General features: G+C 43.8%; 1 protein-coding gene across 1 annotated transcript in view; it reads left to right on the top strand.

Annotated features, from left to right (window-relative positions):
- ARHGAP42 (Rho GTPase activating protein 42) overlaps positions 1 to 26,219 on the top strand; it is a 501,254-nt gene that overhangs the window by 358,308 nt on the left and 116,727 nt on the right. Inside the window, exon 6 of the mRNA XM_075337479.1 lies at positions 12,705 to 12,815. Within this exon, the coding sequence (XP_075193594.1) occupies positions 12,705 to 12,815 (111 nt within the window). The remainder of the gene's footprint in view (positions 1 to 12,704; positions 12,816 to 26,219) is intronic.

The following is a 26,219-nucleotide window of genomic DNA, read 5'->3' as shown; positions in this document are numbered from 1 at the left end:
GGCAGCGCATGCGCAATAACACACTGAAGCAAATGCCCTCAGAGGTCCTTAACGTCCACTATTAATAAACTCAGGGAGACAGGCTCTAAGGACGTAAATGACACGGTGAGGCAGACTTTTCTAAAGTGCTCTGGGCAGGACAAAGCACCTAAATTCTCAGTTGCGTATTCAGGAAATCATGGATTTCTCTAGAATATTGTAACAGACATTAAATAGAAAGGTATCAATGCATTTAAGGGTGTTTAAACTTGCTGACTGATTCTCTTTAAACGATCACTGTTATTTTAAAGGGAATCTGTTACCAGGTTTTTGCCATCTAATCTAAGAGCACCATGATGAAGGGGCAGAGATTTGACTCTTGCGATGTGTCACTTACTGGGCTGCTGCTTTTGAAACAATCATAGTTTTATCTGTGTGAGGTTATCACTATAGCACTAATAAACTTGCTGCCATGTAGGTCTCCTTATTCATGAGTTCCATCCACTGATTGGCAGTTTTCTGCCTATGCACAGTGTACACTGAAAGCTGTCAATCAGAGATGTGGGCGGGGGTTATACAGAGCTCCGCATTGAGGATACTGGTAGAACTGCAGCAGAGAAAACTGTAACTTTATTAAAACGGCAGTAAGTGATGTATCACTGGAATCAGGGTCTCTGCCCCTATATCACGCTGTTCTAGATGGGGTAGCAAACACCTGGTGACAGATTTCCTCTAAGCAACTTTGCATACAGTAAATCACTAGTTCAGTTGACTATAACACATTTTGTAATATCTTATCATGGAAAAATAGTTCTTTTACCCATTACCAGCCATTCTTCTCACATCCTAAACTAAGTTTTGATAAATGACACAAACATTGTTATTGGGATATATGCTGGAAAATGATATAGCAAGGTATGAAAGCAAGATTAGGGATGATGATAGGCCTAGTGATGTGAAGGGCACACAGAAACTGCTGCTTATTTCTAGTAACTGTTTTATCTCTCCTGAGAGCTGGATTCACTGTTGCACTGCTCATTACTTTCACACATCAGTTTTTTGCCATTAGGCACAATCCGGTAGAAAAACTGATGCGATGGATCCGTCAAAAAAACGGATCCGTCTCATCAGTTTTTTCCATCCGTTTCTTCTGTTTTTCGTCAGATCTGTTGTGATACTGAGCATGGTCAGTTTAAAAAAATGCAATCCGTCGTTGGATTCCGTCATATGACGGATGACGCCGGATCGGTGCCCATAGGCTTCTATTATACAACATGCCGGACGGCGACGGCGTGGTCCGGTTTTTTGCTGTTATCAAAAAAACGTTCCATGCGGCGTCCTTTCTGGAAGCCGGACGAAGAAATTTTGCCGGATCCGGCGGATGGCGCATGCAATGCATGACCATCCGGCACAATCCGGCGCTAATACAAGTCAATGGGGAATAAAATGGATCAGTTTTATCCGCATTTCGCCGGATTGTGCCTGGCGGCTAAAACCGGATGTGTGAAAGCAGCCTTATACTGCATATTTGTTATGCACACTGACGTATACACATGAAAGAAACGTAAAATAAAGTCTAACTTAAAATGACTATACCTGACCTGCCTAGTCCTTGTACAGACTAGAAGTCCCAGCTGTGCAGCCCCTAAAGGCCCCTGCGCAGACTGAAATGACCCTCATTGGATGACTCAAATGACCACTTGGACCTTTGCTTCCCAATCGGCCATCAATGGTTCCATATACCGCCTTATGAATTTTGGGGAGATGTAGAGTAAAAATAAGGTAAATAACCTGCCAGGGAAAACACAAGGCAGACAGTCTGTAGTACCAAGCATGGGTTTAACTTCAGAAATATCACCAGTGGGAAATGGAAGCCCGGGGAAGCTTTAAAAGTTAAACCCTCCGGGTGATAGGGCAGACTGAATTACAGCATTGAAAACACATGTTGGCACAGAGCCAACAAACACACAAGGTGTACACACAGAGACAAAGTGTTCAGAACCAGGACAGCAACAGACCCTGACTGTGGCTCAGTGGAGAGGGAAATGAATCACAGCACAGGAGTCTGCCGGACCAAATCCAAGGCATGACCATATTGTGCTCCAGGCTGCTGTCATAGAGGGAATTCTACAGAGTCAGGGAGGATGGATCTCCCCTAGTATGTGTGCAGTGTATAGGAGCCTGTCTCCACCTACTCTGAAGATTAACTCATGCAAAATTTTGCGCTTTTCAGTTGTCCATGTCTGTTATTGGATTACCTATACCAGTTGCTTTTAAAATGCAGATCACAGCACTTCACTAGCAAAGGTTTCAGCCCCTGCTGTTACTGCTGAATGAAAGTGTCATTTCAGCTTGTGTGAGGCTGTGAGGCAGACTAATTGTGATTCACTCCAAATCACCTATATCCACCATCAAGAGCCCAGTGACAACTTCCTTTCATTTGGTCTGATTTTGGTGCCGGAAAAGTAAGTATCAGACATAACCGAAGAGGAAGAAGAATCTGCAAACAATCCAGTACAATGTGATCCCTGCTGAGATGTGCTCATAGAAGCTATACATCCAATACAAGTATATTACAAAGAAAATGACAGGGTTGGAATCCAACTTGGCAGAGGCATAAATAGGTGAAAAGTGCAGGATACAAGACAAATAATGTCCGTAAACAGTGTTATTCCTCATGTTCCCACACAGACAGCTTTTTCTGCAAAGTCACCTGAATTGGCAGATACGCTTTAAGTCTCCATGGAGATGATGCCATCGGCTAATTACAGCTCAGAGACTTCAGGCTATAAGACACCGGTGCAAACTACTGATCCCCCATGTGGTCCATGTAATCAAGGATATAGCATTACTGCTCCCGCGGATTGCTTTTAGAGGACTGTTTAGATATCTGAACATTGTAAATGTTGCACATACGGTTCACTGTTTATACAAGTCACGGTAAACGCTGCTTACAAGTGCGTGGTTTTCCTTCATCTTCTAACATTGGTGCCTGGGAAGTTAATCCAAAAAAAGCTGTTATACAAACAGACGACATACTTTCCATGGTAAACTGGCCCTAATGATCAGACGGAGGCAAACACATGAGATTAGCTCTTCTAGGTGGCCAGAAGAGACGCAATAACAAGGGACAGATCCGAATACTTTACATAGGAGGTCACTGCGCCATATATTGTGTCCTGGGGTGTATGGAATAACAAAAACCAGCATTCTCCGCCTGTTTACGGATGGGTGTTGTAAGCAATGATCTATCCCCAATGCTTCCTCTGAAACAAAGAGTCTGCCAGTAAGTGTTAGCCCGTAGTTGTAAGGTTGATAGAAGACACAAATCGATAGTCAAGTTGGTAGAAAACACAAGTCCTTTGACACTGCTTTGCCCTATTTTTCTTGGAAAAGTTCTGTGTGAAAAAGGTCACTGTAGTTTTCTTTGTGCTTCGTTATAAACTTATGGTCCTTTCTGGATACGAACAATTAGACCTGGGGTAGTATCACCTCCTAGGGTATGAACGGAGGTTCAAAGGGTTGAATAAAAAAAGAAATGCAGGGAAAGAGTGGAATTGGGAAATGAGGAATGACTCCCTGAGGAAGCATTAGTGAAACGCGCGTTGGAGCGCGTGACGGGGGAACAGCATCACATTCTGGCTCTGAACTCCCGCCATCAAACACGGGCCGCGGGACAAGGCATCGGCGTTGCCCTGCAACCCACCGGCCCGGTGTTCAACCGTAAACCAGAAGTTCTGCAGAGAAAGGAACCACCGGGTAACCCGGGCATTCCGTTCCTTGGCGGACCTCATCCAGACCAGCGGAGAGTGATCAGTCACCAAGTGGAACTGCCATCCCAGCAGGTAATAGCGTAGGGACTCCAAGGCCCACTTGATCGCCAGGCACTCCTTCTCCACTACGCTATAATTCCGCTCGGGAGGGGTGAGCTTCCTACTTAAGAAGGTGACGGGGTGTTCCTCCCCCTGAACCACCTGAGACAGCACTGCCCCCAGGCCGACCTCAGAGGCGTCAGTCTGTACTATGAACTCCTTCCGGAAATCAGGGTTGACCAGAACGGGCTGTCCGCACAGGACCCCCTTCAGGGCCCGGAAGGAGTCCTCGGCCTGCGGAGTCCAGCGCACCATGACGGACCTCTTGCCTTTGAGAAGGTCCGTCAAGGGGGCTGATAGTCCCGCAAAATTTTTTACAAACCTCCTGTAGTACCCCACGATACCCAGGAAGGCCCTAACCTGCTTCGTGGTCAGGGGTCTAGGCCACTTCTGGATCGCCTCAACTTTGTTAATTTGGGGCTTAATCACTCCTTGGCCTATTACGTAGCCCAAGTAGCGGGCTTCCGTGAGCCCCAACGCACATTTCTTGGGATTGGCTGTCAATCCGGCTGTTCGGAGCGCGTTCACCACCGCTTGTACCTGTTCCAAGTGGGTCTGCCACTCAGAGCTGTAAATAATGATGTCATCAAGGTACGCTGATGCATACGCCTGGTGGGGTTCCAGCACCAAGTCCATCAACCTCTGGAACGTGGCCGGAGCGCCATGTAACCCAAAAGGCAAGACAACATAGTGGAAGAGACCCTCCGGCGTAACAAAAGCGGTTTTCTCCTTGGCGGACTCCGTCAGTGGCACCTGCCAGTACCCCTTGGTCAGGTCGAGCGTGGTGAAATATCGCGCCTGTCCCAGCCTATCAATCAGCTCATCCACCCGGGGCATGGGGTAGAGATCGAACTTGGATATTTCGTTCAATCTCCGAAAGTCATTGCAGAACCTTAAGGAGCCATCGGGTTTTGGTATTAGGACAATGGGACTAGCCCATTCACTCCGGGATTTTTCGATGACCCCCAGGCGTAGCATTGTCTTCACTTCCTCTGATATGGCTTGTCTTCGAGCCTCCGGTACCCGGTATGGCTTCAGGCGTACCTTCAGGTGAGGCTCGGTGACAATGTCATGTCGTATCAGACTGGTCCTACCAGGCAGCTCGGAGAAGACATCGGGGTTCTGCTGAACCAGCCGTCTGGCCTCTCGCCTCTGTTGCTTGGTGAGGGCTTCTCCAATCCTTACTTCCGGTTCGTCCTCTCCGGAGGTCGCTGGAGCTGGGTTTGAACGACCCGAAGAGGAGGGAGATGGGGATAAATCAACCATCAGGCTTTCCCGTTCCTGCCAAGGTTTTAACAGGTTGACATGGTATATTTGTTCAGGTTTCCGCCTACCGGGCTGCAATACCTTATAGTTGACCACCCCGATTCTTTCCTTTATCTCGTAGGGGCCTTGCCACTGAGCCAGGAATTTACTCTCCGCCGTGGGGATCAATACCAACACCCGATCCCCGGGTTTAAAGGTCCGCACGGTGGCTTGTCTATTGTAGCGGCCGCTTTGCTCGGCCTGAGCCTCCTGCAAATGCTCCTTCACAATTGGCATGACCGCGCTTATGCGGTTCTGCATTCCTAAAATGTGTTCAATCACACTTTTATGGGGGGTGGGCTCCTGCTCCCATGTTTCCTTTGCCAGGTCCAACAATCCCCGGGGATGTCGCCCGTATAACAACTCAAAAGGCGAAAACCCCGTGGATTCCTGTGGCACCTCTCGGATGGCAAACATCAAATAGGGAAGCATCATATCCCAGTCTTTCCCGTCTTTGGAAATCACCCTTTTGAGCATGGTTTTCAGGGTTTTATTGAATCGCTCCACTAAACCGTCCGTTTGAGGATGATACACAGACGTACGCAACTGCTTGATCTGGAGTAGCCGGCATAGCTCTTTGGTCACTTTAGACATGAATGGGGTCCCCTGATCCGTAAGGATCTCCTTGGGCAACCCCACCCGGCAGAACACAGCAAACAACTCCCGAGCTATAAGCTTCGCCGCAGTATGTCTGAGAGGTATCGCCTCTGGATACCGGGTGGCATAGTCAACGATCACTAGGATGTGTTGGTGCCCTCGAGCGGACTTTACGAGGGGCCCCACCAGATCCATCCCTATCCGTTCAAAAGGGACTTCTATAATGGGTAACGGTACCAACGGACTGCGAAAGTGGGCCAGGGGTGCCGTAAGCTGACACTCCGGGCAGGTTTCGCAGAACCGTTTTACCTCCCCAAAGACCCCGGGCCAATAGAACCTTTGCAATATTCGCTCCTGCGTTTTCTTGCCCCCTAGGTGGCCACTCATCAGGTGTTTATGAGCCAAGTCGAGGACCCGCCGGCGATATGGCTGGGGCACCACCAACTGCTCTACCCCCACGCCCCGTATTTCATCTACCCGGTAGAGTAAATCCTGCTTAAGAGCGAAATGGGGGTACCTTACCTGGGCACTGGGCAGCTGTGCCACCCCGTCAACCACTGTCACCCGACTCCGGGCATGTATTAATGTAGGGTCCTGGAGTTGGGCTGTCCCAAACGTATCCGGGGACACCTCCAACTCCGAGATGGGCTCGACCATCTCAGCCTCTCCTGCCAATACCTCTAGGGGTGACCTATCGGGTTCACATTCTGTCCCTATCATGGGGACCCCTACGGCAGGCGTCCCGGATTCGGGATTGTCGGGCTCAGGTCCCGGACTGTCCAATACCTGAGGGGACTTAGGAGGCCAAAATACGGCAGATCCCTTCCTAGGATCATGTCATAGGGAAGAGTGTTAATAAGTCCCACCTCATGTTGCACCTGACCGCAGGGTGCTGTGATGGTGACAATCCCCGTGGGATAGTCTCGGCGGTCCCCATATGCAAACCACCCCCACGGTACGTCCTGTGACCTTTACTTCAGCCCTTAGGGTTGATCGCACAAGGGTCACTAAGCTTCCGGAATCCAACAAGCCTGTAACCGGACATCCATTAACCTGTATTTGGCACAAGTGGGGCTCAGTCTCCGGGGAGACAAGGTCCGCGGTACACACCGCCTGAGCATACATTGAACCCCTCCGGGTAACCCCACCATCCATGGGCTCCGTGGTGAATGGACACTGGGCTTCCACATGTCCCACCCGCTGGCACCGCCAACATCTAATAGGGAAGGAAACCCCCTTGACGAGTTGTCGTTTAGGGTACATAGCCTTCCGGACCTCAGGGACGGCGGGCGCGGCCTCAGACGGGACGGTAGCGGCCTCCCGCACCGGTGTCAGCGGTGGGTCCTTGGCCCAAGGCTTGGAGGGGCCGGACCGACGGGCGGCACGCAAAGTCTCAGTGTCCCGTATCAAGTCCTGCGTAGCCACATGCCGCTCCACCAGGCACACTAATTGGTCCAGGGTACTTGGGTCGCCCTGTCCTACCCACCGTTGAATGGTGACGGGTAAAGTGCGCACAAAGCGATTAACCACTCCCCTTTCCACCATTTGCGCAGGGCTCAAAGTGTCAGGCTGCAACCACTTCTTTACCAGATGCAACAAGTCATAGGCCTGGGAGCGTACGGGTTTGACTTCCTCATAGAACCACTGATTTACCCGCTGAGCCCGTACATAGGTATTCACCCCCAACCGAGCAAGTATTTCGGCTTTCAGGGTCGCATATTCTATGGCGTCCTCGGTACAGAGGTCCAGGTACGCTTTTTGGGGCTCCCCGTCAGATAGGGCGACAATACCTCAGCCCACTGGGGTGTCGGCAGCTTTTCCCGCTCGGCCACCCGCTCAAACACCGCCAGGAACGCCTCCACATCATCCCCCGGGGTCATCTTTTGCAACGCTTGTCTCACCACTTTCCGGACGCTGCCGTCGTCAGCCGGTCCCGGGGTTGTTGCTGCCGGTCCGGCACGGATCGACTTGGCCAGGAGAACCATCTGTTCTTGGTGCCTTTTTTCCTGCAATTGCAAGGATTGCTGCTGACGATCCAACGACCGGAGCAGGTGTGCATTGGTCTGTTGTTGCTGTGCATTAGCCTGTTGTTGCTGTGCATTAGCCTGTTGTTGCTGTGCATTAGCCTGAGCCAGCTGCTTTAGTATGTCCTCCATGGCGTCGCTAGGTTTGGGCTGTAGTATAGCCGCTCGAATCCAGGACATGTGCTACCGGGTCACCAGGGATGGATGCTACACCTCACCGGGCTGGCATTGTCCGCATTCTCCACCATCTGTGAGGTAGCGTGGTCGGCTGCGCGGCAGAAGACACGGGATCCAGGCACCAATGGTCACAGCACATGGTTTATTGCACAAACCAAAAGTCCAAAAACAGCACACATGTGTTTCTCCGGCAGAAACTCAGGGAGTTGTGTTCACTCCCTCACACTAGGGCCCCACGCCCATGTTCCTGTTTCATTTTAACCCTCCTTTAGCCTGCAGGGAACAGCATTAACCCTGGAGTGGAGTTGCTTTCTATACATGGAGGGAGCACAACCGGGGCGAGACATACCGGCCGTCATAGATAACCCCGGTCACAGATATATATATATATATATATATATATATATATATATATATATATAATATATTTATTTATTGTGGTCATGAGTGTGACCTGTTCCCTTGCCATATGTTTTTATAGTTTTAACCTGTCTTATGTGTAATTGTTTTTAAATTGATTTCGGGTGCTATCGATAAAGATGTAATTTCTATATTTACTGTTGTGTGTTTTCTGGGACATTTTTTGGGTTGATCTGGAATCAGGAAATGTGCTGACCTCTCCTAACCCTAATGAATGGCCGTGCACATTAGCTGTTGGGCCAACAATGCTTCTGCCAACCTCCCCATACTCTGCTTTGAATGAGTGCGCTTGTGTTCTCTATGGAGTCTGCTTATCTACGGGGGGAAAAAACATTGTCAGTCCAAAATCAGATATGAGAAATCAATATCTCCCCTCAATGGTCAGTTGTCCATGGACCCCATACACATGTTGATCGAACCTGTCGATATCGGCAAGTTTGGCCGACATTGGTCCATTGTGTATATGTACGACAAACACCATATGCAACTGCATATAAACCAATTAAATTTTATTAGGTAAAAAGATTAAAATAGCACAGGATGTCTCGAAAAACAGAACCCCTCAAAGGGTAGGTATTATATTATATTGGGAACACCAAGTCAATCAACTGCAAATTTAATTTAAATAACAATAATAATCTTGGAACATAATGTGACCTATGCAGTTATAAATAATCAAAGTAATTTAGAAATACTAATAGAATCTCAGCACAAGCGTGCTAAAAAAATATCAATGGAAATATCAATGAATTTCAACTAAGAAAAAAAAAATAAATAAAAAATCCCATAATAGCCTACAGTATACCTACAAGGGAGTAAGTAGATTGTAACAATGGCATCACTCACACCAACGCACGTTTCGCACTTGTAGTGCTTCCAGGAAGAAGCACTACAAGTACGAAACGTGCGTTGGGTTTGGGGGACACCATTGTTACAATCTACTGACTCTCTTGTATGTTTAGTGTAGGCTATTATGGGATTTTTTATGTTTTTTTATTTGAAATTCATTGATATTTGCATTGATATTTTCTAGCACACTTGTGATGAGATTCTATTAGTATTTCTAAATGACTTCATTATTTATAACTGCATAGGTCCCATTATCTTCCAAGATTATTATTGTTATTTACATTAAATGGGGAGTTGGTTGACTTGGTGTTCACAATATAATATAATACCTACCCTTTGAGGGGTTCTGTTTTTGGAGACATCTTGTATTTATGTGCTATTTTAATCTTTTTACCTAATAAAATTTAATTGGTTTATATGGAGTTGCATACGGTGTTTGTGGTTCATAATTGGTGGTTTATATATTCCCACTTCTGCGATTGTGATCTTAGTGTTGTCATTGTGTATAAAAGCCTTACGTTCCCAGATGAAGATGAACATTTTCCAGATAACAATTGCAGGTCTCCAGTTAGACAGGAGGAGTTCCTCTTAGATCTTGCTCAAGAAACCTTGTGGAATTGTCTTGGATATTAATATTGGATTCCCTGCTTGATATATACTAGTAATGGTTGAATAATTGACTATCTTGTCTGTAAGAACTTTTTTTCTTCACCTTCTTTCACTGTTTGTTCTTTCCATTGACCTCATCTATCGGAGGAGCATCAACAGACCCCAATACGAATTAGATGGTTGGACGATCCCAACAAAATCACTCTTAGCCCAACATTACTCCAATGTATATAATGACTTTAAACTTCTGTCCAGGAATGTTCCATTTGAAAAAATGTATCTTCAGGAGCATTTGTTCATGACATTTCCACTTATTCAGTTGAGTTTTTATTGTCACAACTCCTTGTGTCTTGTCCTGAAGAAGCTGAATCTGAGTGAATAAGATTGATTAGAGGTGTCAAACTCAAAGCCGCTGGCCAAATCTGACCCACCTCATCAGTTTATGTGGCCCGCGAGCTGGGTTTCCAGTAAAACCTGGGTGCTTTTCTGTACCGTCCATAGCGTCTGGAAAAAAAAAGCACCATCCGTGATTTTTCTTAACTTTACACCAGTTTAAATGTCTATATGCTAGAGAGGCTGCCATGTGCAGTACAAATGGTAGATGCTAGAATGTGTTGGCTCCCGGTAGGTGTGACATCATTTCTGTCATGAATTGTTGACGTCACTTCCTGTCCAAAATACGGCCCGCCATTCCATAGAGTGGCTGAGACTTGGGACACATGCTTCCCATCTACAGCTATCATCCACTGCCTCAATGAGAAGCTGTGTGTGAAAAAGGCTAAAGTACGGTGGGATTTGGGGGGCTATACTGCTGTGGGTATATCTGTGTTGGGATTTGAGGGGGATACAATGATGTAGGGATGGTTGTCATGAGATTTGAGAGGTATACAATGCTGGGAGAACTCCTGAGGTGGAATTTTTTTCTGGGGGGTGCGATGTTGTAGGGATGCCTGTCGTAGGATTTTGGGGGTGATGAGATAATGAGGGATGCCTGTGGTCGGGTCCTGTGGCTCTATAATACTTTGAATAGGCCTACGGTGGAATTTTGGGGGTCTGTGATGCCTGTGGTTTGGGTGTGTGCAATTTGGGGAAGATGCTTTTGATGGGTTTTTAGGGGCTGTGCAATTCTGGGAAAACATTTGTGTTCAAATTTTTGCAGGGTGCAATGCTGGATGATGACTATGGAATTTTTTGTGTGTATAATCCTGTAGGCATACCTGCAGTGGTATTTGCAGAATGTACAGTGCTGGGGTATGCCTGCAGTGGGAGCTTGGATTGTGTGTGATGCTGGGGGAGATGCCTGTGGTGGCATTTTAGGGAGTGTGTGAAGTTGGGGGATGCCTGTGGTGGGATTTGGGGGTCTAAAATGCTGGGAGATGCTTGTGGTGGTAAATAAGGGATGTGATGGTGGAGGGATGCCTATGTAGGATTTAAGCTTGGGGGTGTAAATGCTGAGGGATACCTGTGGTGGGATTTTTGGGCATCTATAATGCTGTGCGGATGCCTGTGGTGGGATATGAGGTGTGTGCAATGCGGTGGGGAGCTTGTAGTGATATTTTTGCGGGGTGCGATTCTGGTGGGATGTCTGTGGTGGGATTTTAGAGGGTTAACAATGCTGGGAGGATGCGCGGTTTAGAATTTGAAGGATGTAGAAAGCACCCTTAGCCCTACAACCCAGGGACAGCTTTTGGATAGTGTTACTACCCTAGCACCCAGGGAGTGCTGTCGTATAGCCTTACTACACATGGACAGCTCTCGTATAGCCCTACTAAACAAGGACAGCTGTCATGTAGCCCCACTACCCAGGGTCAGTGCTAGTACAGCCCTTCTACACAGGGACAGGTCCCGTAGAACCCGACTACTCAGGGACAGCTAGTGTGAAGCCCTACTACCCAGGGACAGCTGTCATATAGCCCTACTACCCAGGGACAACTGTCATGTAGCACTACTACCCAACGACAGCCCTCTTACAGCCCTATCTAGGGACAGCTCTTGTACGGCCCTACTATACAGGGATAGCTGACATATAGCTCTATAACCTAGGGACAGCTCTCATATAGCCCCACAACACAGGGGCAGCACTTGTACAGCCCTACTACCCAGGACCAGCTATCATATAGCCCTGCTACCCAGGGACAGCTCTTGTATAGCCCTACAACCCAGGGACAGCTTTCATACAGCCCTTCTACCCAGGGCAAGCTCTCATACAGACCGTCAACCCAGGGACAGGTCTCGTATAGCCCTACAGCCCAGGGACAGCCGTAATATAACCCTACTACCCAGGGACAACTCTCGTATACCCCTTCTACCCAGGGATAGCTCTCATATAGTGCTACTATCCAGGGACAGGTCTCGTATAACAATACTACCCAGGGACAGCTCTCATATAGCCCTACTACCCAGGGATAGCACTCGTATAGCCCTACTACCCAGGGACAGCTGTTTCATAGCCCTACTACCAAGGGATCGCTCTCATACAGCCCTAAAACCCAGGGACAGTTTTCTTAGCCCTGCTACCCAGGGACCGCTCTTGTGTAGTCCCTGGCTAGTTTGTCCATTGCAGTCCATGTTTGCACCGTGTTGCATGGTGTTCTGCATGAGCCCTTACAATAAGAAGTGGACTTTTGAAGGCAACCATAATGCTAATATGGCCCTCGGTGAAAATGAGTTTGAGACCCCTGGATTAGATGGTTCAGTTGTTTCCCACTTTCACCAGCCCAGCAGTTTGCTCCCCACACTGTTTCCCTATCTCTTTGAAATAATAGCCCTCAACTCTTGACCTGACCACCAGGTCTTGTTGATCACGTTCATCAGAGAGTGAGGTGAAGTATTGGACAATCCCTGTAAATCTCTTGCCTTTGTTTTATCGTAGGCAGACTCCTTAATTGATCGAGAACACCAGAATTTCTACGATGCGTCTCTGGAGTACATCTTCAAAGTGCAAGAAGTGCAAGAGAAGAAGAAATTTGAGTTCGTGGAACCGGTTAGTATAATTGTCCTCAGATTTCTTTTCTTGTTTCTTCTGCCATTATTTTTTATTTTCTTGTTAAGTGGTTACTTTTTATTGCACAATGTTGTTTTGCATTATTTATGCATTTTATTACGGAATTGACCGCCGAGAAGGCTCGTAAAGAAGACTTTAAACACTTTCCACAATTTCTAATTTGTAACGGTCTTGAAAGCTGGCATTTAATTTAATGACTCATTGGATAGGATGACTCATATATCTCATAAAGACGGATCTCTTCCAATGATGTGAACTTTGGTAACAAGAGATTTTTTTTTGTATATGTTCATCTGTGTTATGTTTTAGTTAGCACAAACAGAGATGGAGGGGATTATTACATCCCTCCTTTTTTGCCAAAACCAATATCGCCTCTCGACTACCTAATGGCTTATTTCGTATCATCACTCATAGAAGGAATGGGGGTGATATGACTCTTCCCTCCGGTCAGGGACAAAATGTAGAATTGGTGGAGGAAGGTTGAATTAGACGGACCAAGGTCTTTTTTCAACCTAAGTAACTATGTAACTATTCATTTTACCATATAATATGCTTAAAGACTGGAAAAAAAAATTCCCATTGTATTGAAATTACGGAACCCCCCACCCCAAAAAAAAAATATATTCCGATATTGCTTTTTGGGTTTTGATTTTATGGTGTTTACTTTATTGTAAGAATGACCATTAGTGATGAGCGAATAGTAAACTATTGAGGTTTAGATTATTTATACCGAATACCTAGTACTATTCCGGTATTCGTCACAAATTACGAACCTAATGCAAGTCAATGGGGAACTTGAGCATATGTCTGGGAAATGTTAACGAAAAATGCTCGGGTTCCCCATTGACTTGCATTAGGTTCGTTATTCCCAATGAATGATGGAATAGTATTTGGTATTTGGTAAAAATAACCCAAACACGGATATTTTACTATTCACTCATCACCTTTTAACATAAGTCTCCAGGTACAATTGCGGTGATAAGGCTCCTAAAATATTTCAAGATTTCAGAACTTTGTTTAAATAAAAATGAAAAAAATTAAATAAAAAATATATATATCTAATATATAAAGCTGAATGTGTGTATGTATGTGTGTATGTCTGGGATTGGCATCTGCACCGTCGCAGCTACAGACAAAAAAGTTTGCACACTCACACGTCTAGGCTATGTTTTGAGGGGAAATTTTAACCCCGCGCTTTACAGTTATTCGCCAAAAAACCTGCCTCCATTAAAGTGAATGGAGCTGGTAGCCACAGTGCAGCCAGAACTTCAGAAGAATGCGCAGCGACGCCCTTATATGGAATGTTGGCGTGTCACAATGCAGCCAGGGAAAGAGACAGACACAGATAGGGTAAGAAACAGACAGAGACAGGGTAAGAGACAGACACAAAGAGACAGACAAAGAGACAACTAAACAATAGGATAAAGAGTTGCACAGCAGTCACAATGTATAGGGGAATAAGGAAAAGCAAATCTGCTATGGTAATACTAGACTGAAAAATACAATGGACTATCTGAAAAAAGTGAAAAACATGAAAATGATATGTGCATACCTGCTATGAATAATAGGAATGAGAGATGTTTAGCCATTGTATTGATCAATGCAAAGGAGCCCCAAAACCAAACGCCAAGGTAATCTCTATTTTTGGGGTCCCTAACTTATGTTTAACCTCACCTGCAGTTAAAAAAACTTGCTCTGTATGGGAAGCAAAGGACCAAGCTATATATGTGAAATAAGACACATGGCTATGGGTGGGGCAGGGTTCTCAGACAGAAAATGCATACTAATTAAAAAATGTGTACGTCTGGAACACCAATGGTGTGAACATGGTGCAAGACTCAAAAATATACAACTAAACACTAGGATAAAGAGTTGCACACCAGTCACAATGTATAGGGGAATAATGAAAAGCAAAACTGCTATGGGAATACTAGACTGAAAAATACAATGGACTATCTGAAAAAAGTGAAAAACATGAAAATGATATGTGCATAACTGCTATGAATAATTAAATTAAAAAAAATATATATATATTCAAAAAAATCAAAAGTGTTCATTTTTCTGTGTAATGACTTTATATAATATATAGGAATAGATCCCTTTGTGTGTAATGACTATAATATATAGGAATAGCTCCCTCTGTGTGTAATGACTTTATATAATATTTAGGAATAGATCCCGCTGTGTGTGATGATTCAATATATAGGAATAGATCCTTCTGTGTGTAATGACTCTATAATATATAGGAATAGCTCCCTCTGTGTGTAATGACTTTTTATATAATATTTAGGAATAGATTCCGCTGTGTGTGATGACTCTATATAATATATAGGAATAGATCCTTCTGTGTGTAATGACTCTATATAATATATAGGAATAAATCCCTCTCTGTGTAATGACTCTATATAATATATAGGAATAACTCCCTCTCTGTGTAATGACTCTATATAATATATAGGAATAACTCCCTCTCTGTGTAATGACTCTATATAATATATAGGAATAACTCCCTCTGTGTGTAATGACTCTATATAATATATAGGAATAGATCACTCTGTGTGTAATGACTTTATATGATATATGCGTTTCCCTTTTTCCCTTTTTGTATTAAATTACTGCAATAAATACAATTTTTGATGATATTCTAATTATGGAGACACTTGTAAATGGTTAGACTGCAGCAACCAGAGCTAGATCTGATCACTGCTGTTAGGAGTCAACTACCAGATTTATTAAACAGCTGTCTCCTGCCCTTTACAGAGCTTCTCTATGCTGTTGCACCCTCTCTAGGATGTACAATTACATTGCTCTAGTTCTGATCCCCACCAGTACTGGAATTGATGATGTCCACTCCATCAGTCACTTTTTTCACAGTTCACATGCCATCCATGCCTACATTCAAAATGTAAATTTGTATAAACCCTTTAGAAAAAGCCATCGGTCCTCATTATACTGGAACGCACCTTGAGTTTTGTTGGAGTTCTGTCATCTGATCATGGCTACTAATCTGTGGTGGCTGATGTCATACACCGCTAAAATATATATATAAAGGGCTGATGCAAAAGGGTAACAACAATTAATTGAATTTCCAAAATTTAGCTTGATTTTCGAACCACCATCCTCCTTTAACGCCTATTAAAATATTAAAAGTCTTGTGTCCCTTTAATAAAATAATAAATGTGGCTATAAAATTCTAAAAACTGTGAACTTTAGGAAGCAGAGACCACATTTCAGACTTTTGCCTCAGTTTTATCTCCGTGGAGCAGGCGGAGGATGGGAGTCAGCTTTTCATAGAACTGAAAAGGTAATCAGAATGAACTTGTGCCGGAGAAGTGAAATTGTTCTACGTGGTGAAGGACAAACGAGGCATACCTCACTTCTCAGGTCTATATTTCTTACATCTGTCAATGAACCATTGTGCTGGATCCCACACTTGGCAAGTTCCGCACAACATCGCCATGCATGAAATATTGATTTTTTTTTCGCTGCGCCTCTGTACACTGCCTTTTAATCCACAGTAATCAGAGCGGCAGGGGTTTCTTTGTTGGTATTTGGAGGGGATTAAAGGGCATTGCATGCAGAACGTAGAGTCAGCAAATGAAAGACATGGACGGCTCAGCTATATTCACACTGGCTGAACACAACTATTTTATGGCTTTTTTTTGTTCGTGTTCATAAAGATCAAAAAAGTACGGAATCGTAATTATGAAGAAGCATTTCAGCAACTACTAACATTGTCATAAAACACATCAATAAATGGAGTACAATGTCACCTTTGGTCCTCGAACATTGACAAAAGAAGGACAGAAATAGTAGCACGCCACGGCTTGGTGTTCCATAAAAATGTCTGCCTGTTTGGCATTGACTAGATCAGATCATTGATCCTTGACTTGAAGTAGGATTGATGTCTTTTCAACTGTGCAACAATATAAAAATGTGTAGTAAGTACTACTATCCTGAGAGTAATGACCGGCAAAAGGATACCACCCATTTAGACAACTTTGTACCACCTACTATAAATTAATAGAAGATGGTACCACCTACCATAAGAAAGTCCAAATTGATGCCACAGTCTGGAAGTTAGTCCAAGGAAATACCACCTACTGTAAGTTATTCTAAGATGGCGCCTCTTACTAGACGATATATTAATAACGTATCAGGCTGGAAATAATCCAGAAAGATAATAACGCCTTCTGGAAGTTAGTCCAAGATTGTACTAATTGTGGGAAATTAGGCCATGATAGTACCATCTTCTGGAAGTCAACCTCATTCTGGCTCTTATAGACTTGCATTGATACCGTGTGACATAACTTCCAACTAGTCAGAACTTATGGGCACAAGATGGTGTCGTGGGACCAGAGCAGTAAAAAGGTGAAACTCTCGAAAGGTGAGAGGGAAACATGACAGGGAACAGGGGACTTAAATTTAAAGCAACATGTTGAACCCTCCCATGAGTGGTGCTTTAATCCAAGATGATACCACCTACTAGAAGTTAGTCCAAGATTATATTAATTGCTGGAAATGAGTCCAAGATGCTACTACCTAATGGAATGCCCATTCAAAACGATTCCACTTACTATAGATTAGTCCAAGAGGATACCAGCAGCTGGAAGTTACTCCAACATGATACCACCTACTGGAAGTCTGCTAAAGAGAACACCAACTGCTGTAAATTAATTCAAGATGGTAATACCTACTGCAAGTTATTCTAAAATGGTACCACCTACTATCATCCACTTACCTCTCATACTTATTCTGGGATAATACCACCTACTAGAACTTAATCCAAGTTGATACCAACTGCTAAAAAATAGTCCAAGATAGTGCCACCTACTAGAAATTCATGAGGATATCATCTACTTAAAGTTGGTTCAAGTTTATGCCACATGCTGGAACTTAATCAAACATGATACCAAAAGCTGCAAGTTAGTCCAAGATGATACCACTTACAAGAAATTAGTTTGAGATGGTACCACCTATCAGAAGCTTTTCCAAGATGATGCCACATGCTGGAACTTAGTCAAAGATTCTGCAAAAAACTGGAAGGTAGTCCAAGATGATACCACTTACAAGAAATTAGTGTGAGATGGTACCACCTACCAGAAGCTATTCCAAGATGATGCCATGTGCTGGAACTTAGTCAAAGATAATACAAAAAACTGGACGGTAATCCAGGATGATACCACTTACAAGAAATTAGTCTGAGATGGTAACAGCTACTAGAAGTTATTCAAGGGGGCATCACTTATTGTAAGTTAGTCAAGGACGTAGACTAGCAGTTATTCCAAGATGGTAACACCTACTAGAAGTTAGTCCAAGATGGTACCACCTTCTGGAAGTTATTCCATTGTATGGTTTCACCTGTAGGAAGATTCAAAATTGTATCATCTACAGAAAGTTAGTTCAGAATGGTAGTACCTACTAGAAATTATTTCAAAATAATACCTCCTGCTGGGAGTTAAGGCCCTGTCCCACACAGAGATAAATCTGCGGCAGATCTGTGGTTACAGTGAAATTGTGGACAATCAGTGCCAGGTTTGTGGCTGTGTACAAATGGAACAATATGTCCATGATTTCACTGCAACCACAGATCTGCCAAAGATTTATCTCTGTGTGTAAAGTGGCCTTTAGTCCAATATGGCACCGGTCAAGGCGGAAGGTTAAGATGCCACCACTTCCTTGAAATTATTACGAAGTTGTTTGGTCTACTGGAAGTTAGTCCAGGATAGTGCATTGATCCAGGATGGTTTCATCTACTGAAGGTTAGTTTTAGATGGTAGCACCTGCTAGAAGAGACTGACAACGAAGTTGATTTCATGATACACCAGTAAATTTGAATACCTGCCATGACTGCAGGTATTGTGTTTAGATATATTTTTTTTTCCACCATAGAGTTGTCTTTCTGATGATTGATGATGAGAAACCACCTTGTGTGACCCGGAGGACTTTTGCCCAATTACCATTGACAATAGTAGACATTAGTACTATCTACCGTGAACCATCGGAAGTCATTCCTTCCTATCATTTATATACTTTGGGATGACATTAAAAGATTTAGCCATTTTTCAAAAATAATCTCAGTTGAATTTTTAGTTTGCTCTCTGGGAACCATGTTGTCCATTGGTTATTTTAACAATGCAGCACAGAATGGCTCCGGTGACAGATTCGCAAAATATTACAAATCAAGTTTCAAAGCACAGCTGACATGTCTTTGATAGAACACTTAGTATCACCTCGGGCACTTTGGATTAGTGTTAAGAAGAAAATAGCATCAAGGGGAAGAGAATTTACCACTTGTCAATTCCGGATTCTTAGGCAGAGGAATTTGGACAGATTTTCAGTTCATCTTTCGTGCTGTATTTTTGTTCATTTTCATTAATAAGATTGGTGAAATTTGGTTTAATGTGTAAAATTATTGTTCATTTTTGTAGGGAGTAAGATTTAGAAAAGTAGGCAGTGGTATTTCTTTAGCAAAAATAAAATAAAAATGGATTTTTTTGGTGCCAAGTAGAGATGAGCGTATAAATTCACAGGTCTCTGGTTAAGAAAAATGAAAGTTCTTAGCACATAATTTGGCCAAATCATGTGAGCTCATCCACCACGGCAAGGTGACCTTTCTTTGATGGGACCCTATCCTAATTTCATGCATCTTCTGGATTAAAAGTCTACAAATATATGGGCAGGTAGGATCTCACACTAATGAAAACCATCCTGGGGCTGATGGGAGGAGGGCACATTTTTGCAGCTAGATCAGTATTCTTTGGCCACTGGACATGAGCCTACAAAGCTGCCTCTAATCTGTCTGCAACACTGTATCCTCTTTTGATTAGCTGACCCAGAGCAACATCATGTGGGTGTCACATTGCAAAGATGATGTTGCCTCAGACTGGCTAATCAAAAGAGAAGCTGGGAAATCATATAGGAGTAGGTTCACAGGGCTCTCAATACTGACTTTGACCATTGGACCAGCGACCATGGAATACTGACCTGTTGGACCAGTGACTACAGAATACTGACCTGACCATTGGACCGGCGACCGTTGGACCAGCGACCATGGAATACTGACCTAACTGTTGGACCAGTGACCATAGAATACTGACCTGACCGTTGGACCGGCAACTGTTGGACCAGCAACCATGGAATACCAGCGACCATAGAATACTAACCGTTGGACCAATGACCATGGAATACTGACCTGAACATTGGACCAGCGACCATGGAATACTGACCTGACCATTGGACCAACGACCATGGAATACAAGCGACCATAGAATACTAACCTGACCGTTGGACCAGTGACCATGGAATACTGACCTGACTGTTGGGACAGTGAATCAATTTACTTGAGGCTGCTTTCACACAACGTTTTTTTAACATGCGTCATGAACGTTTTTTTGCTGTAAAAGTGGATCCTGTTTTTACAAAGAAAAACGCATGCAAGCGCATGTGTTATTTTGCAGGATCCTGCCACTTGAAGTTTATGGGCGGGCATTGAAGTCATGTGATCGGGAGTGAGGGGAACTGAACGTGATAGGCTGGGAGCCGGCATCTGACAGCTGCAGACGCTGGTAACCAAGGTAAACATTGGGTAACTAAGCGAAGTGCTTTTGCTTGGATACCCGATATTTACCTTGGTTACGAGCATCCGCCGCTCTCAGGCGGGGGAGAGAGGGAGGGGGAGAAAGAGACTGATCACGCATGCTCATGTTTCTGGGCATGCTCAGTAGAGCAAGCAGGATCCTGTCTATCAGCATGCCAGCATTCACATGCGTTTGCGTGCAGTATAGTCAGGATCCAGTGAAAAACAGTATTTGGACGCAGCTCAAAAACGCTACAAGTAGCGTTTTTGAAAAAAGTTAAAAAACTGCAACTCGCTGGATCCTCACTATAACGCACGCAAACGCAGGTGAACGCATGTTGACGTGAGTGCATTGCAAATGCATTGAAATGAAAATGCATTTGCACTGGATCCGTTTTTGTGTTAAAAAAACGTTCATGACGCATGTTAAAAAAACGTAGTGTGAAAGCAGCGTTACTCTAGTGCTGGTTCCGTTTTGCTTCTTTTAATGACTTTATGGTCTCTATGAAAAGGGGAAATCCTACTCCGTTTGGCCCTGCCTATGAGAGAGACTGCACCATACCAATCATTGATTCTTTTTGTTTGGGTTATTTCATTCTCCCATTCTATCAGCAGAACATGCTGATGTACAAAGTACAAAGTTTGTCCAAGAGGGTACCACCTAGAAGACGTTGGGTGAAGATGGTGCTACCTACGGGATGGTGCTTCATGATGGTAACATTTTGAGTAACTTCCAGCAGGTGGTAGGTTCCATGTTCTGGATGTTAGCCTAAGATACCACCCCCAGCCAGAGGTGAAGAAATGCATGTCTGAGCTCTTGATTAATGGATTGTTTTCAATTCTATAATTAGGCACAATAAACCTAGATTAGAGGAGCATATAGGGGTATGCCATTGCTAGGATGTGTCATAATTTTATTATCAGTAGTGGTCTAGCCATTGGAACATCCAATGATCTTGAGAATTTTGTGGCACAAATTGAAGTGGCATTGTTATCGCTAGTGTATAATACCATTTTATGATTAGTGGTAGTCCTACATCTGGATCTCCTACTAATCCTGAGAATAAAGGTACACTGGTGATAAATTTTTATATCCTGTTCACAACTTTTCCCTGTAAAGCAGTACCCTGGCTTAATGAATGGGTCCAGCTATAGTCCCTTACATAGCTGCGGGGCATCTCTGCAGATAATTTTTAAAATTGGTGGAGGTCCTTAATGTTGGCTCACATTGATCTGAAAGCATATCCTATGCTAGAACTTTATAGGATGGAAATTTACCTGTCATTTGTCATAGTGTAATTGTTTTGAAACTGATGTATATGCCACTGTTCTCCTGAATCCGGCGTTGTTTTTCTTTTGTTCCTGCGCCTTTTCATTCCTGAAATATGGCCATTTCTTCCCTATATAGAAATCTATTTGTTACCCAACCGGGTGTGATCCTCAAAAAGGCACCTGCAGAGAAGCGTTAAGGACCACACCCAATTGGCTAAAAAAAAATAGATTCATATACAGGTAAGAAGATGCCACAGGTGTATTGCGGGTGACAGACAGTCATGTGGTTTCTGGCAATAGAAGGTCACAGTGCTTGACTGTGCAAAATGCTCCTTGACTTTCTGTTGTTCAGTATTCATTAGTATTGGTAGAGGTAGCTTTCCTGCTCGATTCTCATCTCTCCCCCATTTGGAACTAGCAGGAGGTTGCCTTCCACCCAGCTGCTGATCATCAGTATTCTTTTGGTGCTTAAATACTCCCTTCTTTCCTGGATTGGTGCTGATGATATTTTTTAGTTCCTTTTAGCTCTGGTTGCAAGACGGTAGCTTGCACTCATCTGTGGTATCATTGCTGAAGCTTGCTGAGCTCCTGCCTGCATCATCTGTGGATAAGTAGTTCATGCTTTTTCCCCATGTGTCCCCCTTGTGTCTTCCTTTAGCGTTTAGTGGGGTTGACGAAGAGCTCGTCCCATCTATTCCCTATTTAGGGTCCAGCACTAAGGATACCTAGGGTCAGGTATCCGGCTCTGCACACAGGTGTGGAACCTATCTAGGGTGGTGAGGGACTCCAGGGACCAGTTAGAGGTTTGGCCAGGGTTCACCAACTTCCCTTTCCCTAGACACAGGGTTTCCCTTCCCTTTCACCGTGCGCTTGGTACTTCCCAGTACCTACCGTGACAGAAGAGGCCATATCTCAGGAGAACAGTGGCATTTACACCATGTAAGAAATTACATATTTATGGTAAGTCACATCTCCGCTTTAAGAGAGTTTGGGCTGGGATATATATTTTTATATATATATATATATATATATATATATATATATATATATATATATATATATATATTATATGTGTGTGTGTATATACAGTGTAGACCAAAAGTTTGGATACACCTTCTCATTCAATGAGTTTTCTTTATTTTCATGACTCTGAAAATTGTAGATTCACATTGAAGGCATCAAAACTATGAAGTAACACATGTGGAATGAAATACTTAACAAACAAGTGTGAAACAACTGAAAACTGTCTTATATTCTAGGTTCTTCAAAGTAGCCACCTTTTGCTTTGATTACTACTTTGCACACTCTTGGCATTCTCTTGATGATCTTCAAGAGGTAGTCATCGGAAATGGTTTTTCAACAGTCTTGAAGGAGTTCCCAGGGATGCTTAGCACTTGTTGGCCCTTTTGCCTTCACTCTGCGGTTCAGCTCAGCCCAAAGCATCTCGTTTGGGTTCAGGTCTGGTGACTGTGGAGGCCAGGTCATCTGGCATAGCACCCCATCACTCTCCTTCTTAGTCAAATAGCCCTTACACAGCCTGGAGGTGTGTTTGGGGTCATTGTCCTGTTGAAAAATAAATGATGGTCCAACTAAACGCAAACCGGATGGAATAGCACCCCGCTGCAAGATGCTGTGGTAGCCATGCTGGTTCAGTATGCCTTCAATTTTGAATAAATCCCCAACAGTGTCACCAGCAAAGCACCCCCACACCATCACACCTGCTCCTCCATGCTTCACGGTGGGAACCAGCCATGTAGAGTCCATCCATTCACCTTTTCTACAAAGACACGGTGGTTGGATCCTAAGATCTCAAATTTGGACTCATCAGACCAAAGCACAGATTTCTACTGGTCTAATGTCCATTCCTTGTGTTTTTTAGCCCAAACAAGTCTCTTCTGCTTGTTGCCTGTCCTTAGCAGTGGTTTCCTAGCAGTTATTTTACTATGAAGGCCTGCTGCACAAAGTCTCCTCTTAACAGTTGTTCTAGAGATGAAAAGGTGTGTCCAAACTTTTGGTTGTCCTTGGTGGGATTTGAACCGAGGACCCCAGCGCTGCAAGACTGCAGTGCTAACCACCGAACAACCGTGCCGTATGTATATGTATATATATGTATGTATATATCTAATATATAAAGCTCAGTGTATGTGTCTGTGTCTGCTAAAGGAATCCGCACCGTCACATGTACAATCACGAAATTTTGCACAGACACTCCATGTGACTCAGGGAACGTCATAGACTATTTTTGGGCGGGAAAATGTAACCCCGTACTTTCCAGTTACTCTACAAAAATCCTGCAACAGGTGTTGGCAATAACTAAATCACACTTGCAGCCAGTTGACATGGATTAAAGTTGACTCAGCCTCTGTCCTGTGTCCTTGTGTGTACACCACATTGAGCATGGAGAAAAGAAAGAAGACCAAAGAACTGTCTGAGAACTTGAGAATCCAAATTGTGAGGAAATATGAGCAATCTCAAGGCTACAAGTCCATCTCCAAAGACCTGAAAGTTCCTGTGTCTATGGTGCGCAGTGTCATCAAGAAGTGTAAAGCCCATGGCACTGTGGCTAACCTCCCTAGATGTGGAAGGAAAAGAAAAATTGATGAGAGATTTCAACGCAAGATTGTGCGGATGGTGGATAAAGAACCTCGACTAACATCCAAACAAGTTCAAGCTGCCCTGCAGTCCGAGGGTACAACAGTGTCAACCCGTACTATCCGTCAGCATCTGAATGAAAAGGGACTGTATGGTAGGATACCCAGGAAGACCCCACTTCTTACCTCGAGACATAAAAAAGCCAGGCTGGAGTTTGCCAAAACTTACCTGAGAAAGCCTAAAATGTTTTGGAAGAATGTTCTCTTGTCAGATGAGACAAAAGTAGAGCTTTTTGGGAAAAGCCATCAACATAGAGTTTACAGGGAAAAAAAGAGAGGCATTCAAAGAAAAGAACACGGTCCCTACAGTCAAACATGGCGGAGGTTCCCTGATGTTTTGGGGTTGCTTTGCTGCCTCTGGCAGTGGACTGCTTGACCGTGTGCATGGCATTATGAAGTCTGAAGACTACCAACAAATTTTGCAGCATAATGTAGGGCCCAGTGTGAGAAAGCTGGGTCTCCCTCAGAGGTCATGGGTCTTCAAGCAGGACAATGACCCAAACACACACTTCAAAAAGCACTAGAAAATAGTTTGAGAGAAAGCACTGGAGACTACTAAAGTGGCCAGCAATGAGTCCAGACCTGAATCCCATAGAAGACCTGTGGAGAGATCTCAAAATGGCAGTTTGGAGAAGGCCCCCTTCAAATCTCAGGGACCTGGAGCAGTTTGCCAAAGAAGAATGGTCTAAAATTCCAGGAGAGCATTGTAAGGAACTCATTGATGGTTACCGGAAGCGGTTGTTCGCAGTTATTTTGGCTAAAGGTTGTGCAACCAAGTATTAGGCTAAGGGTGCCAATACTTTTGTCTGGCCTATTTTTGGAGTTTTGTGTGAAATGATCAATGATTTGATTTTTGTTTCATTCTCTTTTGTGTTTTTTCATTGCAAGCAAAATAAATGAAGATAATAATACCAAAGAATTTGTGATTGCAATCATTTTCAAGAAGAAACTGAGTATTCTCTGACAGAATTGCAGGGGTGCCAATACTTTTGGCCAGCACTGTATATGCATTTCTCTGTTTAGTGTTCCCTTAACACTACCACTACCTCTCATGTAGGCTAAGACCTCTAGATTATATTCATATTTGAGCATTTCTCTAGTTTCCCTCTCTTCTTCTTGCAGCTTTGCCCGGATGGTAATGTAAAGTCAACACAATCCTATGTAATCGAGAACATAACATATTTTTGATGACTCCTCGCCTGGTACAAACATCCAATTTGCAGAATTTACATGGATTCATATTTGCTAGGTAGAGTCAGGATGAGATAACATTATTCTCCCGGCCCTGCACTCGCCCTCACCGGCGGCCCGTCGTCTACCGTCTGCATGTAATACGCAGCCGTACGGCCACACTGATTATAGAGGGCAAAGTTGAAATTCCCCATTTATCTAAACCTAAACCTCAATTTCCAGTCTGTCTGCATAAGGCGCTTACATTATCCTAAGTTCACTCCTGTTAATATTTGGTGAATGGTTTTTTTGTTAAGTTTTTGGTGTAAATTATGAGCAGCGGCCAAAGGAGCAGCAGGGCAGGGAATGAGCGGGAAGGGAGACGGTTCCGCTTGATGGAGTCGGGAAATTAGTGCCTTGAAAAATGGTGTCATGCGGTGCGAAATAGAGATGATGGGAGACATAAACAGTCTATATATCTTCCAATCAGGGAAAAGTGTGGAATTTAAAATATAATAAAAAGAGGAAAATTGTAATACATAAAAAAATAATTAAGAATGAAAATAGAATTAATAAATGTCTACCATAATTTTAGGCAAAAAAAGAAAAAAACAGCCACACTGCATTTTATGACACTTTTCCAAACTGATCTAAAAATATCCAGACATAATAAATTAGGGAGACTTTGAAATATTTCTTATCAGACAAAAT

This window comes from Anomaloglossus baeobatrachus, chromosome 2 (assembly GCF_048569485.1).
Source record: "Anomaloglossus baeobatrachus isolate aAnoBae1 chromosome 2, aAnoBae1.hap1, whole genome shotgun sequence".
In the NCBI taxonomy this organism is placed as follows: Eukaryota; Metazoa; Chordata; class Amphibia; order Anura; family Aromobatidae; genus Anomaloglossus; species Anomaloglossus baeobatrachus.
Note: the sequence above shows the minus strand (reverse complement) of the source record. Positions and strands in the feature narration are given on the sequence as shown.